This window comes from Trichosurus vulpecula, chromosome 8 (assembly GCF_011100635.1).
Source record: "Trichosurus vulpecula isolate mTriVul1 chromosome 8, mTriVul1.pri, whole genome shotgun sequence".
NCBI classification, from domain to species: domain Eukaryota; kingdom Metazoa; phylum Chordata; class Mammalia; order Diprotodontia; family Phalangeridae; genus Trichosurus; species Trichosurus vulpecula.
Genome location: NC_050580.1, coordinates 136,438,654 through 136,454,296, shown reverse-complemented (window position 1 = coordinate 136,454,296; position 15,643 = coordinate 136,438,654). Strand labels below are relative to the sequence as shown.

Sequence of the window (15,643 nt, the reverse complement as noted above, 5' to 3'; positions counted from 1 at the left end):
AAACAGAACAAAAGGGAAAAAAACATGAAAAAAAGAGAGAAAATAGTATGCTTCAATCTGCATTCATACCCCACAGTTCTTTCTCTGGATGTGGATAGCATTTTTCATCATGAGTCTTTTGGAATTGTCTTAGATCACTGTAGTGCTGAGAAGAGCTAAGTCTATCAGAGTTGATCACTGCACAATATCGCTATTACTGTGTACAATGTTCTCCTGGTTCTACTCACTTCACTCAGAATCAGTTCATTCTGGCAAATGTATTTTTCTGAAATCTGTCTGCTCATCATTTCCTACAGCACAATAATGTTCCATTACATTCATATACCACAACTTGTTCAGCCATTCCCCAATTGATGGACATCCCCTCAATTTCCAATGGAATGCAAATATTTAGTTTGGAAAGGGTAAGCTTATGATCAATTCAGCACTCTGCACCACCATTGGCTTCATCGCAGCCTGTCTGTCTCTTCTCCTTACAATGACACTCTATTAAATGCCACTGTTTGCTGTGAGGATGCGTCCATGAAGTTTTATTGTTTAGGTAAATGGAAGGCAGTGTTGGTGATGAGAAGGTCATGAGATGGACAAGTCTTCAGTAGTAAGTGACCATTTCTGTTTCTGACTCCATTCCTCCCAAGAACTCCCTGCCATGTCTAGTATATCCTGTATTATTCAAAAGATCTAGTTTTAATATTTGAATGTCTTTCTCCTGGATCCTGGCAGAATTTGTTATCTGTTATTAGAAGTGTAAAATTTAATCATGTGTTTTAGTGTTTGATGTTTAGGGATTTTTTTTCTCCTAGAAATGACCAATATATTGGTTCAGTTGGTGTTCTGTTTGCTGTATTCAGAAGTTCTGGGTAATTTTCTTATTGTATTTCCTGCCCCATGTTGTTTAGATTTAAAAAAAAAATTTATATTCTTCTGGAAAACCTATGAGTATTAAACTGTCTCTGCACATCTTTTCTTCAAGATCAATACCTATGGTTTGAATAAAGATTATGTTTCCTTTTAATGTTATTATCTTTTGCTTCTCTTCTGCTAGATTTTTCTCTATTTCTGTATTTTCGTATCCCAAATCAATTACTCTCTTTTGTTTCATTGAAGGAACTCTCAACTATGGTTTCATTCCCCCATCCCCAACACTTGTTAATTGAGACTTTTTTATGCATTAAGAACAATATTCTCATTTTCTCTTATGATGGATTTCATTTCTATTTTGAACCATTCTGGTATTTCATGTTGTTGTTTTCTGCTCTCTTATGAGTTCACAGGATTCTGTGTTTCATCAGGCTTGGTTCATTTTCCTTTGTCAGTGAAATCTTTATTAATGTAAACATGGAAGGAGAGTGATCTCAAAGTCCTCTGGGATTGCAGTCCTTCCCAGTTTGGGGAGGGAGGAAACTGATAAGATCAGCCTTCAAGGAGCTGTATAGTTTTTGATGAATGGTAATGGTAGAGCAGGTAGGACATGAGGAGGGTGGAATAGAGAAGGGCAGATGATGACAGTAGCACAATTATGGAATCCAATCAAATTTTTCCCCAGAGCCCTGAGAGATAACTTGCATGAATGTGCAAAAAAGTATGTGACCAGTGGAGTGAGAGTGTTGTCCACACTCATTCCAGTAGCAAGAGTGCTGAGGGAAAACCTCATGGGAAGGAAATGTTGTCCTAATCCTGTCCCTGCCTTACTTATATGTTTTTTTAATTGATAGAGGACATTTGCCAGAATATTAATATTAATTTTATAAACACCTATGACTAATTTGTCTTTAAGTTGCCTGGTGTCCTTCGGTGCTACACAAAGGTGTGGGAGAGCAGTGGGAACCACTCAATAAAGGGGATTTCTTAGTATGGGGATGGAAGATAAAACCCCAGCCCATTGTCTGGGAGTTCTGCTCTCTAACTGAGAGCATATGCACAAGCCATTTTGTAAGCACAGAATGGACACAAAACTGGGCTCTATTGCATAAACTTTCTTTATAGATGTGAGACAAGGTTATATTAAAAAGCTTTGTAATCTCTTTGAGGGTTTAGTACTCATGTTTGTAATTTCAGGCTCCTCTGTTGATTTATCTCTTTATGCTCTGGATTTTTATTGAGTTTTTTTTCTCTTGAAATCATTATTTTTCAGCTTTCTCTCCCTTAGATGTTCCTGTCATTTACTTTCTAATTCTCCTTCCTTTCCTGATAGGTATACTTCCAGGGCTAAACTGCAAAGCTGCCTCAGCCTCCTTGTATGTTAGGGGATTTATGTTGCGTTAACTTTGGTCCCTGCTGTGAGTATCATCTGGGAAAGATTGGATTGGCCCCAGATGGATTTCAGTCCCCTTTCATTCAGTTCTGGTATAGCCATTCCTGCTGGTCCACTGCCCAACCTCTTCCCTTGGCTCTCATTCTTTTCCTTTTTGGCTGGGCTGAATGTCAAGTCAAGTTGACAAGCATTTATTAAGCACTTATTATGTGCCAGGAACTGTACTCTGCCATTTTTGTCAGGGTTGGAATAGGACAGGGAGGGCTTCCCAGACAGAATCTCTGAAGCCTTGCAGGTCCCTAACCTAGGGCTATCCCAAACAGAAGGCAGCACACTTTTCTCTCATGCCACATATGGCAGGGTAGAATCAATGTCTGTTATAAGGGGTGAGGTATGTTGGAAAAGTCTCTGCAGTAGTAAGAGACTCTAATATTTGCTCCAGGCACAAGCCAATGTTGGCCTTTCATGGAGGATTATGGAGGAAGGGTGCTGAGTGAGTGGTTTAAAAATAACTCCAGTATTAGTTAATTCATAAGGATTTTACTTTGTTGGGGTTCCTCTTTTTTATCCTGTGGATTCAGCTTTAATTGATCTATATATCTGCCACATAATTTCTTTTCTGGGTGTTTTTTATTGTGTTTTGTTTTTTGTTTATTTCAGAGTTAGTGGGGATTAGAAAAAGTATCTAGTTAGCCATCTTGTTGGCCACATCATGTAGAAAATCCTTTTCACATAAAAAAAAATTGTTTTATTTATATTGATTTCAATCATATCCCATCCCCTGTGTATCTCATTAGTTTTGTTTATTACAAAAGCAAATGCTATTATGTGAAACCGATTCAGAGAGGCAATATGAATTAGAAGAGAATGGATGTGGAGTCAGGGGACTGAGGTGATACCCCAGCTCTGTTACTTAACAACCATGTGACTTTGGACAAGTCATTTACCTTCCTTATGCCTCAGTTTCTTGTTCTGTAAAATGAAGATAAAAACACCAGCACTGTTGTGGGAATCAAATAAGATAATGCACATAGCTCATCTGTAAACTGTCCACTGCTGAATCCACATGAGCTAATGCTATTAACTTATAAGAAGTGTGGGAGAATTGCTTTGAAAGGAACAAAGAGTAAGACATTTCTCATTTTTCACTCAGTCAGTAAGGCACAAGCTTGTGTTTTCCTTCCTTCCCTCTTTGGATTATGTTACAAAAGCAAGTGCACTGGGCCACGGGCCACAGAGAGCTGTTTCTCAGGAGAACCGGAAGGCATCGGCTTTGCCCCAAGCCATGTGACTCTGGGTATTTTGTCTTTAGATTCTTCTTACCTTCACTGCTTCCCAGCTAGAATTAACAGGGTGGCGTCCAAATGGCCCAAAACCTGAAACCAAAGAAAACCCCAGCATGATTACACTCTGTTTGCACTTGAGTCAGGAAGGATTGGATTCTATGCCTGACCTATTTGCTTTCATTCATTTGGTTTTAATTCTTATAAACCTTTTCTCAGTGGTTATCCACTCTCCTGAACTGGCTGTGATTCTCTCTGATACTCCTCTGTGCTGTAATCATTCTTATGGGAAAGTCTACATTTTCCCCTTTCCCATTGGAGGTTCTTTCCTGCTGATCCAGAAATGTTGCCTGAGTACCTGCTGTTATGTATGTGCCTGGCACTGTGGGGGAAACCAAAGGAAGCACACAGCATGTGAAACAAGTAAACAAGTATACGAGATACCCTTTATAGTAATCAAATCCTAAATTAGAGGGGTTAGGACTCGTAAGTGACTGAGTATTCTGGAGATTTTGTTGTTGTCGTCACTCAGTCTTGTCTGACTCTTCTTGACCTCGTGGACCATACTGCCCACGGGGTTTTCTTGGCAAAGATACTGGAGTAGTTTACCATTTCCTTCTCCGGGGGATGAAGGCAAATAGAGATTAAGCAAGTTGCCGAGGTTCACACAGCTAGTAAGTACCTGAAGCCACATTTGAACGTGGGTCTTCCTGACTCTATCCACTGAGCCACCAGGCTGTCTGCATTCTGGAGAAAGGGGTAGATTAGTGTGGGCTGGAGCAGTAAGGGAATTCTTCCTGGAGGAGATGGTGGATGAGCTGAACCCTAATAGAACCAGTTAATCAATTAATCAACAAGTACTTAATAAGCTCCTACTATGTGCCAGGTCCAAGTACAAAGAATGAAAACATTCTTCCTTGCAAAGGGCTTACGCTGTAGTGGGAGAACAAGTATATATAAACATATGTATAACATAAAGTTAATAAATACAAAAATATGCAAAGTAACTAAATGCCAGGTAGTTTTGGAGGATGAGCTCTAGCAGTTGGGAGGATCAGGAAAGGCTTTATAAAGAAAATGGTGCTTAAGGTACATCTGAAAGGAAGAGAAAAACTCTATTAGGCACTGAGAGGTAAGGAGGAAGTGCCTGCCAGACATTTAAGATGGCCAAAGAGAATGTGGACAGAGAGAAAGGGCAAGGAGGAGAGAAGGCATTCTCAACCAGGTTTCAGGTGACTGTGAAGACACCATACTGACAGGAGCAGAGGGTAAATAATAGTGAGTAAAGAGAAACGGAGTTGACAAGGTAAAAGGTGCCAACTGATATGCGATCTTGTTCTTTGTATTTGTGGTAGGATAATGTGATCATAGACTTAGGAATGGAAGGGAACTTCAAGGTCATCTAGTCCAACTCTGTCATCTTAACCATTGAGGAAACTGAGGTCCCCAAATAGGAAGAAATACTATCTTACCTAAGATAGTACACGGCAGAGTTAGTATTTGAACCCAAGCCCTATGATTTCAAATGCAATGGTGTTCAGTCTGGTGGAAACTGGATTGCAAGTGTACTAATACGCGTAGTGCCCATTTTCTGTTGCCAGAAAACACCCTCTCTGGGTCTCAGTTACATCACCCATGAAATAAAGGGGTTTTAATAGATGATCTTTGATGTCCCTTACAACTTAAAACTTCAAAGGTCTACTTAAGACTTTTATTCTACACCAAATCTGTATTACAGTGGTTTACCAAAACTTAGTTTTTGGAAAAGGTGGCAAAACACTGTTAGCACTAAATTAGTAAATGGCCCCTGGTGGCCTGACTTAGTTAAAACTCATCTCTAAGCCTTTGGAAATTGCTTTGAAAATGACTCCTGGCCAAAGAATGGCTTGTTGATATTTACTGTATCTCATTTTGGAGCTTCTAATCAATCAGCCAATATTTAAGAAGTACCTTCTGTGGCCAGGTACTCTGCTAGGCATGTTAAAATAATATGGGGCAACGAATAACATGCATGCAGTGACATGTGGCTATGGATATCCCAGAACTGTATTTAGCGTCTCAGTTATTTTACCAAGTGTAGGACAAAATAACCATTGACTTCTTCATCTCAGAGCATGGCACACTGTGATTTGTAATTTTAGGTATGTTTAGGAGGGGCTGGGGGTACAGCTTGAGAACATAGTCATCCACATGTAGCAGTGCCTTCAGTAGTTTCCCCCTTTCTAGCAAATATGGTCCAAATCATGGCATTTAAGGCCCTTCACAATCTGGTTCCCACCTGCCTTTGGACTTTGAACTACTACTTCCTTTCAAGGATGCTAACCTTGAGTTAAACCGGACTGTTTACTTTTCCATGAAAACATCCCTTATTTTTCTGCCACTGAACCTTTGTTTATAATTTTTTTTGAGGCAATCAGTATTAAGTGACTTTCCCGGTTTCACACAGCTAGTAAGTGTCTGAGGCCACATTTGAACTCAGGTCCTCCAGAGTCCAGGCCCAATGCTCTATCCATCATGCCACCTAGCTGCCCCTGAACCGTTGTATATCCTGCTCACTAAGATAACACCTTTATTTACCTTCTCTCTCCCTTATATCCCTCAGTTGAAATCCCACTCATTCTTCAAAGCATGGTAGACTGAGAGCTGGAAGAAGCTCTAGAGCACATGTAGTACAACCTTCTCATTTTGCAGATGGGGAAACAGATCCTGAGAGGGTAAGTGACTTATAAGGTCATATGACAACAAGTAGAAGAGCTGGGGTATGAACTTAGATTCTCTGGCTCTAAATGCTATACTTTTTCCCATACATCATGTGGCATCTTCAAGATCTGCCTCAAATAATTTTCTCCTTGATTCTCTTCCTCCCTTCTCCCAAATGGATAGGATCTCTTGTTCTTTGTAACTCTCACAGTTCTTGGTACCTCTCTTATGTTTCTGATTTTTTTTTGGTCTAGAACTGATTTCATCAGTGTTAGAGGACTCCCAGTGTGGAAAACCCTTTGTCATCTTTACCATTTCTTCTCAGAGTCTGATGCAGACAGGTCAGGACTGAGCCCAGGAACCCTGAGAATAGCACTAACTTTCAACCACTGGACCTGTTTCTCACCTAGCTCATTGACAGGAGGAAAAATCATTGTGAAGAAGGGGCATACCTTCCTCATCACCACCATCAACAATTGTGGACCAACTGCTACCAACAGGCAGATGAACACAGGAGCTCTGAGAGTGTCAGTACTTCCAAGACCACCTTGTTCTGCTTCCAGCAGAATCCTCATAGTCATCATGCAGGCAATCAACTCCTGTGAAGAAGGGGCCAACTATTCCCACTATCTGTCAACCAACTGCCACCAGAGCAGTCAGGCCGGATTAGCTGAAGCAGTGGGGCATCCTGAGGGAGAGGTGGGAGGGAGCAGGTGCCATGAAAGTCAAATCACCATTACCACCTTGACCACTATCTTCCTTCAACCCCTGACAGAGACAGCCCAGAACCCTGCACCCAAGAGCCTTTGGAATAACAACCCAGAGCCCTTACCCACAATTCTAGGGAGATTTATCTCAGAATTTATCCCGGCTGGTGGAGGCGCAGCCTAGCAACTGCTCCTGCAGGTGCTATAAACATATCTTTCCAAGACCCAGAAAAGAAAGTTCTTGTCATTGTCAAATGGCTGACATCAGAAACTGATATAATTTAATTAGTGAAAATGACATTATGAAAGAAGCATTACCATCTGCTTTGCCACTGTATTCTAAGTACCACAGAATCTTTCCATCTGACTTGCATCTAAAACCTTCCATATGTATTGTTTCCCACATTAAAATGTGAGCTCCTTGAGAGCCGGCATGGTCTTACTTTTCTATTTAAATTTCCAACGGTTAGCACAGTGCTTTGCACATTGTAAGCACTTATTAAGCCTAAATAAATGCTTTATTCAGTCATTCATTTGTTCCATCAACGCAGATCGGTAAATCATCTTATCTTATGAGATCATAGGATGATAGATTCAAAACTGGAAAGGTCCTTAGCAGTCATATCATCCAACCTCCTCATCTTACAGAGGAGAAAACTGAGTCCAGCGAGGTTTAAGTGATTTGGCTGAGGTAACACAGACATTAAATATAACTAGCATAGGATTCCAGTTCAAGGTCTGTGACTCCAATTTCAGTGTTCTTGGCAGTGCATCATGCTGGCTAGAGAGATGTAGGAAAAGTATAATTTTTGCACGATGTTTTAATGCAAATACTGTAGAGGGATAATGTAATATAGTACAAAGTCTGGGAATCAGATTCCTGGATTCAAATCCTGGCTTTGACATTAACTGTGTGACCTTAGCTACATCATTTCAGTTCTCTCAGACTCAGTTTTCTCACCTATAAAAGGGAATTAAAAATATTTTTGTTACTTACTGTACTTGATTAGCTGGTTCTGAAGAAAATACCTTAAAGTGTCACATGAACATGAGTTGCTATTGTCTCAGGTCCCCTACAAGATCATATACTCCTTGAGGACTGCGGTAATCTCTAAAAAATATCTTTGTGTCTCATTAACCTTTTGGTAGCATGCATTCTGTGTGTGTGTGTGTGTGTGTGTGTGTGTGTGTGTGTATGTGTGTGTGTGGGACAATTGCTTGATAAATGTTTGATGAATGAAAGAGGCTGCTCCCAGATGACTATATACAAGATTACTTTTGATTATAACTTGTTTCTACTAGTTTCCCAAGGGAATAAAAGTATTTGTCCACAAGCTTTTCAGATTACCTAATCATGTCCTCAGGCATTGGCTCCTCAACATAGATAGGTTGGATAAGACTCAGGCCCATAAAGATGATCTACTAAGCCAGGGAAGAACTGTGATCTTTGAGGAAGGAGTGCCTACAGCCATGGCGCCCACAAGCAATGACTTCATTAATCCATAAAGTATTGAAATAAGACAAGCCCTCATACAACTCCTGCTTTAATCTGGTGGTAACAGGAAATGGGTCAAGACACCATTCGGGCTGCTGGAAACATCAGCAAGTCGTACAGCACGATGAAAGCAAACTTCAGCACATTCCCAATGATGATGTGCATATAGACAGTTGTATAAAAGATATCATCAAGGATGCTGATGAGAGAAAGAGGTGAGCTGGTCATGTAGCAGAAGTGACTGGTCATAAGAGCACATGTGTTACATTGTGATTTAAGGTGTGGTGTGCAAGACTCTTTTCTAACAAAAACCTTGTGAGGTAGCAAGTAAGTAGCATTACCCCCATTTTACAGATGAGTATTCAGGCCCAAAGGTCTAAGTGACTTGCCTATTGCTACAGAGCTTAAGGGTCAGAGCTGGGATTCCAACTTAGGTCTCCAAACTTTACATCGAGCATTCTGTCCTCTAAACTATGCTTCCTTTCTAACAGACAGACAGCTGGAATACTGCACTAGCACCTTCAAAATATTAAAATCCAATTCGGTACAATAAACCTTTATTAAGAACCTACTATGTGCAAAGCACTATGCTAAGTTTTGAAGATAAAAGATAAAACGAAAAACTGTCCCTATTCTTAAGGAGATTACATCCAGGGGAAGGGGTGGTGCTGGTGGTGAGGAAAGAATGCAATGTGCAACAGATAAATATATAACTTGAGGAAGGAAAGAATATTAATAACTAGGGGAAACAGGAAAGGCTTCATGGAGGAGGGGGCACATGAGTTGATCCCTCAATAAAGTTAAGGATTTCAAGAGGCAGAGGTGAGGAGAGAGCACATTTCATGCACTGGATCAATGGAATGCCATTGAGAGGTAGTAATCAGGCCAGTCTAGCTAGAAGTAGAATGCATGCAAAGGTAGGCAGGGCCTAGATTGTGAAGGGCTTCAAATGCCATTCTGAAGAGTTTGTATGTTAGCCTCTATGCAGAGGGAGTCACTGATGGCTTTTGAGCAAGGGAGCAGTAACAGGCTCAGGCTTAGAGGCAGGTAGGTGGGGCAGTAGACGGATTGCTAAGCCTAGAGTCAGAAAGACCTGAGTGCAAATCCAGTCTCAGACTGCTGGCTGTGTTATCCTGGGCAAGTCACTTAACTTCTGTTTGCCTCAGTTTTCTCAACTATAAAATAGGGATAATAATAGCTCCTACTTTGCAGGACTGTTATAAGGATCAAATAAGATATTTGTAAAAAACAAATCACTTCCAAAAAACAAAAAACAAAAAAACAAAACCCAAATCACTTAGCACACTTTGCATATCGTAGGTGCTACATAAATACTTATTGTCTTCCTTTTCTTTTCCCTTCTCTTTACTTTCCCTTTTGTGCTTTAGAAAGATTATTTTGGCAGTTTTAAAAGGGTCAACTGGAAAAGGGAATGACTGGAAGCCCAAAGTCCAATTAGGATGCTATTTCAATAGTTCAGGTAATAGGTTATTGGGTATGAACTGGGGGTGGGGTTGTCAAGTGAATGAGGAGAATGGGATAGATGTGAGAGAAGTTTTAGAGGTAGATTTAATGAGTGGGCAGTTGATTGGCTATGTCAGGTAAGGGAGAGGGAAGAGTTGAGCATGATAATGAGGTAAAACACCTGTGTGTCTTATAGGATGGTGATGTCCTCAACAGAAATATGGAAATTTGCAAGAGGGGTAGTTTGAGAAAGGAACATGGAGTTTCATTTCGTACATGTCAAGTATAAGAAGCGCAAGGGGACATCCAACTGGAGCTGTCCACCAGACACCCGGTGTAGAGGACTGGAGATGAGGAGAGAGATTAGCACTCATTTAAAAAAAAACTGGAAGAAAGTCTCAAATGCTTTGGTTAGATCCTCTATGAAGGGCTCACTGAGAAACATGGAAAAGAATCAAGCACGGTGAGAAAGAGTTGGAGGGGTTGATATCTGTGCCAGTAAAGGGAAAAACTACATGGATGAGATCATAGATCTGACCAAGAAAGTAAATGAAGATGGAGGAAATTAATGCTTATAAAAAACTTTGTACCTCACAGAGTGGGGATGGGGATAAAAAGGGTTCTACCATGCAAGCTATAATACTAGCATTTATTATTTCACATTGGGAGTGTTATATTGCAGCCTTAGACTTAAGCTGACCTTTTTGAGCAAGAAAGAACATTAGAAATCCTCTAGTTCATTCCCCTTATTCCACAGACAAGTAAACTAAGGATGAAGTGGCTTGTGTAAGGTCATACAGTAAGTTGTATGGTTATGATCTGAAATCCATTCCCCTGATTACCTAGTCCAGGGGTTTTCCTATTTGTTAGTGCCTCCCTAGCAGAAATCACTGTTTATTTTTTAAAAATATAGCCTGTATTTATCCATGAATATGTTATGTCTCTCTAGTAGAATGCAAACTCCTTGAGTAGGAACTGTTTCCCTTGAGTATTTGTATCCCTAGCACCTAGCACAGTGCCTGGCATACAGCAGGCACTTAATAAATGCTCAGATTTACTGATTGTGCCACACTGAACTCCTATAAAGAACATCATCTTCTTTTGAGCTAGAATCAAATCCAAAATATCGTTAAGGTTTTCATAACAATATAATAGTTGTTACTGGCCAAACAAACCCTCTAATCTCCCATCACTGTGCCTCTGTTCTTTTCATTCCTTCCATCTGAAATAATTTCCTTTTCATTTCTGCCTACTTCTTATCTTTCTTTCCATGTTACCTCCTCCATGCTTTACCTGGCCACAAGCAATTTCTCCATCATCCGAATTAACATAGTATTTTGTACCCTCACTACTTTTGCATTTCACTTTGTGTGGTAAACCTTTCTATTCGTGTCTCATTTACTCTACTTGATTATAAGTTCCATGAAGGCTAGGGCTTTCTTATTCTTTTTTATATTTTTCAAAGCCCTCATACATGGCATTATATACATAGCAGGATCTTGATAAATGCTTATTCATTTCAGCAAATTTGCCGAAAATGTATTAAGTACCTCCCAGGGGTAAGCATCTACACTGGATACTGGGACCACAAAGGCACAAAATGAAAGTTTTTTTTCTTTTTCCATTGGGGACCTTACATTCTACTGGGGGAAATCCAGCACGTACTCAAACAGTGCAAAGGAAATTGAGGAGCAAGAGGGCAGCAACTGGAAGACGGGAATTATCAAGAAGGAGGCAGCATCCGAGCTGAGGCCTTGAAGACTATGAAGGATAGAACTGAGGAAGGGGTGCATTTCACGGGGTATGGCTTAAGCAATCACGTAAAGGCAGGTGAAGGAGGAACAAACCAGCAGGCCAAATCTAAGTACTGGTCAAACTCTTCTTAGTGAGTAGAATGAAATAAGGCTGGAAATGTAGGTGAAAGTTAAATTGTGGATGGAGGGCCTTCTATGACAGGCTGAAGAGTTTATATTTCATTCAATAGGCAATGGGGAGCCATTGACATTTTTTTTGAGCAGAGAAATAATGTGGTTCAACCACTGCCTTGGAAGATTATTTTGGCAAGCTGTGTGGAGGGTGGACTGGAGAGGGGAGAAAATAGAACCAGGGAGACCAATTAGGAGCCTATTACAGTAGTGTGCTAGGGCCAAAAAACCCTTATTTTCTTTAATGCTCTCCATGTCTGGTCTTTATAGTTACATGACCTCTTTATTACTTGTGTATGGGTGTGGCTTTACTTCTTAGAATTTTGTAACTGCAAGTACTATTATTCTTCCTGACACTAAGCAATGAAAATGACTATTGCTTGCTACAGAATATATACATGCATACATCTCTCCCTCTACATAGCTATACATAGCTCTAATAATAGGGCCTTGTTAGGATCTTTGTGTGTCAAAAGTATATTTCTCCTCACCTCTGGAATCTGGTTTAGCACTTCACATGCAAAATCTCAAGGGAGTGGAAGGCGTGGTGGGGCATAAGCACTTCTAATGAGGCTTTTAATTCTTCACAGGAGAGAATGATCCAAGGCTATTCTCCTGGTTCTGACCAGATAATTGGCATATATTCTCTAAGTTTTAACTGTCCCATTGCTTATTCTGATTTTACTTCTAAAAGCATCTAAAAAGGTCCCCCTTTTGCCCAATATAACTTTTTTGATAAAGAATCAATTTGGGCCCAGATGGCCCCATAGAACTTGGCATCAAAAATAAGACACTCCATGATCCTCTTGGTCTTAACTAAGTCAGGATACATTTCCTTCCCATGCTCTACTCCCTCTCAAAGGATCACTAAACTCAAAGATACAAAAACATAGACCTGGATGAGCAAGTAGCAGACTACACCTTGCTCCCCACCAACCACCATTCTAGATTACCTCAAAAGGAAGAAACATCTCCAACATGTATCAGAGATTGGACTTTTTCCTACATAAAAAGGGAAAGCTGGGAAGCCTACTTTGGAACTGCCATACCTATAGTTTGAAAAATGCTGAAAGACTCCCATTGAGTCCTTTAAAAGTAGTGCTTAAAACCTGTCCCTACTCCCCTTCTTCAGGGATGGTCATCTAAGTAAGTCATTACTCAAAAATTCAGGGTTAAAATGAAATTTGAGCATGACAAACATGCTCCAATTGAATAAGCAGTCATTGACTGCCTGTTATGTGTAAGGATTTTTGTCTTAGGTACTGGGGATATAAAGACAAAAAAAAAAAAAGAATGAAAACATCCCTACCTTCAAGGAATTTATGTTCTACTCTAGGGATGTAATACATAAACAAATAGATAAATATAACCTAATTTGAGGAGGGGGAGAGCCTATCAAGGAGGGTCAAAGAAGGCTTTTCCATATGAGTGGCACCCGAGTTGGGCCTTTTGCAGTAGCAGAGTAATCCAAGAGGGAAAAATGAGGAGTGAGTGAATTCCAGATATCTAGGACGTGTCATACATCTAACCCGAAGTTTATTAATAGGGACTACAAAAATATACAATCAGAATTAAGAGATCCCATTGAGAGACTCTGGAGAAGAAAATGATAAACCATTTCAGTATTTTTGCCAAGACGATCCCAAATTGGGCCACAAAGATTCAGACATGACCGAAACAATTGAACGATTGAATTGATTAATTAATAGAATTGAAAGGTTTTCTCAAGTTTTTTTTTTTTTCCTAAATGCTATCCAATGGTCATTGAGCTACCTCGTTCCTGGATATTTTTTTCCAGTTCTTCTGTTTTGCCCTCATCTATCTTTGTGCCTATTATTTTGGTAAAATGTAAAGGGATCACAAAGGCAATTCAAAGCTTGGCTCCTGGCAGCTGCCAGACATTTTAAATAAAAGGATTCTGGTATAGCAAAGCCACTGTCCACACCTAAGTCACTAAATCTTATTAGATGCTTTATCATACAGCCACGAGCACTTGACAGTAGGTCATAGGTTAACATTGCCAGGGCAGGTGTAAATGTAATGACAGTTTAATATTAATAAATCATTCATGCCAAGAATAACATACATCTGGTAGGTAGATGCTTATAGTCCTTACAAGTTCTAAAACTATGTGAATTATGGAGTCTGTGTACCGAAGAGTTCATAACTAGGAAAAAGTTAAGATACAGAGTTTATTTAGGACCTTCATGTGAATGTTGTTTAAGAGGAGAAAAACAGATAATTACTTATGTTTTCAAAACTACTAAAACAAGTAACTTTCCATTTAATTTTCCAATTTTTTTCCTTTTAATTAATTGACATTACAGCACAAAAGTGGACACTTCATCCTACCAGCCCACGCACAACTACCAACTAACCCCCTCATCTAATCACTACGTAAAAAACTTAAAGCCGACAAATTTTTATCCACCATAGCTCTTTAAGATAGGTTAGATCTCATTGGTATGTCCAACTCACATGTCCTCGGAATTGACTTCAGATGTGTTGGTGACAGAGCACTCAGTACCTCACATTCTCTAAGAGTTAACTTTAGAGGAAAGGATCTTTAACTGGTAGGTCTCACTTAGTGTGTGATTCAGCACTCCCTGAATAGCTCAAAAGTCTCCCGATGTGTATGCAGAGGCTGCTTGTTTGGGCATGCTTCTTTGGAGTATGTATCATTTTAATGGTCTGGTGTAGCATTGTGGCCAGTGCACATACTGCTCTCTGTGATTTTCCTTTTTCTTGTTGTGAAATTGAGACCCCAAGGTTGGGCATGTGTGGCTCTAATTATGGAGCCTGACTATGTATTATGATGCAATCTTATCTTCTTGATTGAGATATCCACTAGGTAACCTTTATTTAGCTCTAATCTCATTGGTGTAATGGTTACACGGGTCTAGGTATAAATAAAACTATTGATTTTAAGACAGACGGTCAGAAAGAGAGAGAGAGAGAGAGAGAGAGAGAGAGAGAGGGAGAGAGAGAGAGAGAGAGAGAGAGAGAACTGTATAACATTCTAGAGTTAAAAAAGACCTTTTTTAACCCCTGATCTTTTTTATAGGGAATAGTGTGGCAAATTATTTTCCACTGGGGATTACGAGTATGCCCAGTTGCCACTCTTCCTTTCCCTTTAGGGAACTGTTTATGATAAAGATCAGGCAAGTGTGCATTCCTTGCCTGTCTAAAAGCAGCAGCAAATTGGAAGCAAACAAACAAAAATTCTTACCAGTCACAACCACCGTATTAGAATTGGAATCCATGAAATTTGGTTGCAGAATGCAAAATCTGCTCTTTTTTCCATTCCAAACAAGAGCACTGGCATTCCTGTATCTGTGTCACCAAGGCTGTACTGGAACTTTTTTTTTTTAATTTCATTCCAAAAGGTCTTGGTTCCTATTGGACAGAGTGAAGTACCTCATCAAAGAGAGACCATTTTGGACTCTATTCAATTTCAACTTAAATCACTGGGTTGGGGACGGCATACTGTGTTCGCTGTTGAGAGATAAAACTTTAATTTAATTCTCCTTTTCTGTAGTTTTCAGCAACGTTCCAAAATGGTGCCAAAGAAAAATAGAAATGTCTATAAAGCAAACTGATTGCTTGCTATTAGAAATATTAATACCAAAATGCAAAGTTGAAGCTTTACTTAACAGAATGTGATTGCAATGAGATACTTTTGTTTGCTTTTTGCCATTGTTAATCCACTCTTTGGCCATTTCATTTTTTAAAAATCCAGAGCTCTTTTGATTTCTTTTTTAAGGTAGATGTTAGCTGTGATACTACTATTTAATTTTATTTTGTTGGACTTAATA

General features: G+C 39.7%; 1 protein-coding gene across 1 annotated transcript in view; it reads right to left on the bottom strand.

Annotated features, from left to right (window-relative positions):
* PGPEP1L (pyroglutamyl-peptidase I like) overlaps positions 1–15,160 on the bottom strand; it is a 76,932-nt gene extending 61,772 nt beyond the window's left edge. The window contains exons 1-2 of the mRNA XM_036734373.1: positions 15,058–15,160; positions 3,578–3,630 (exon numbers count right to left, since the gene is read on the bottom strand). Of these exons, the coding sequence (XP_036590268.1) occupies positions 3,578–3,630; positions 15,058–15,091 (87 nt within the window). The 5' untranslated portion in view covers positions 15,092–15,160. The remainder of the gene's footprint in view (positions 1–3,577; positions 3,631–15,057) is intronic.
* Positions 15,161–15,643: the final 483 nt, after the last annotated feature.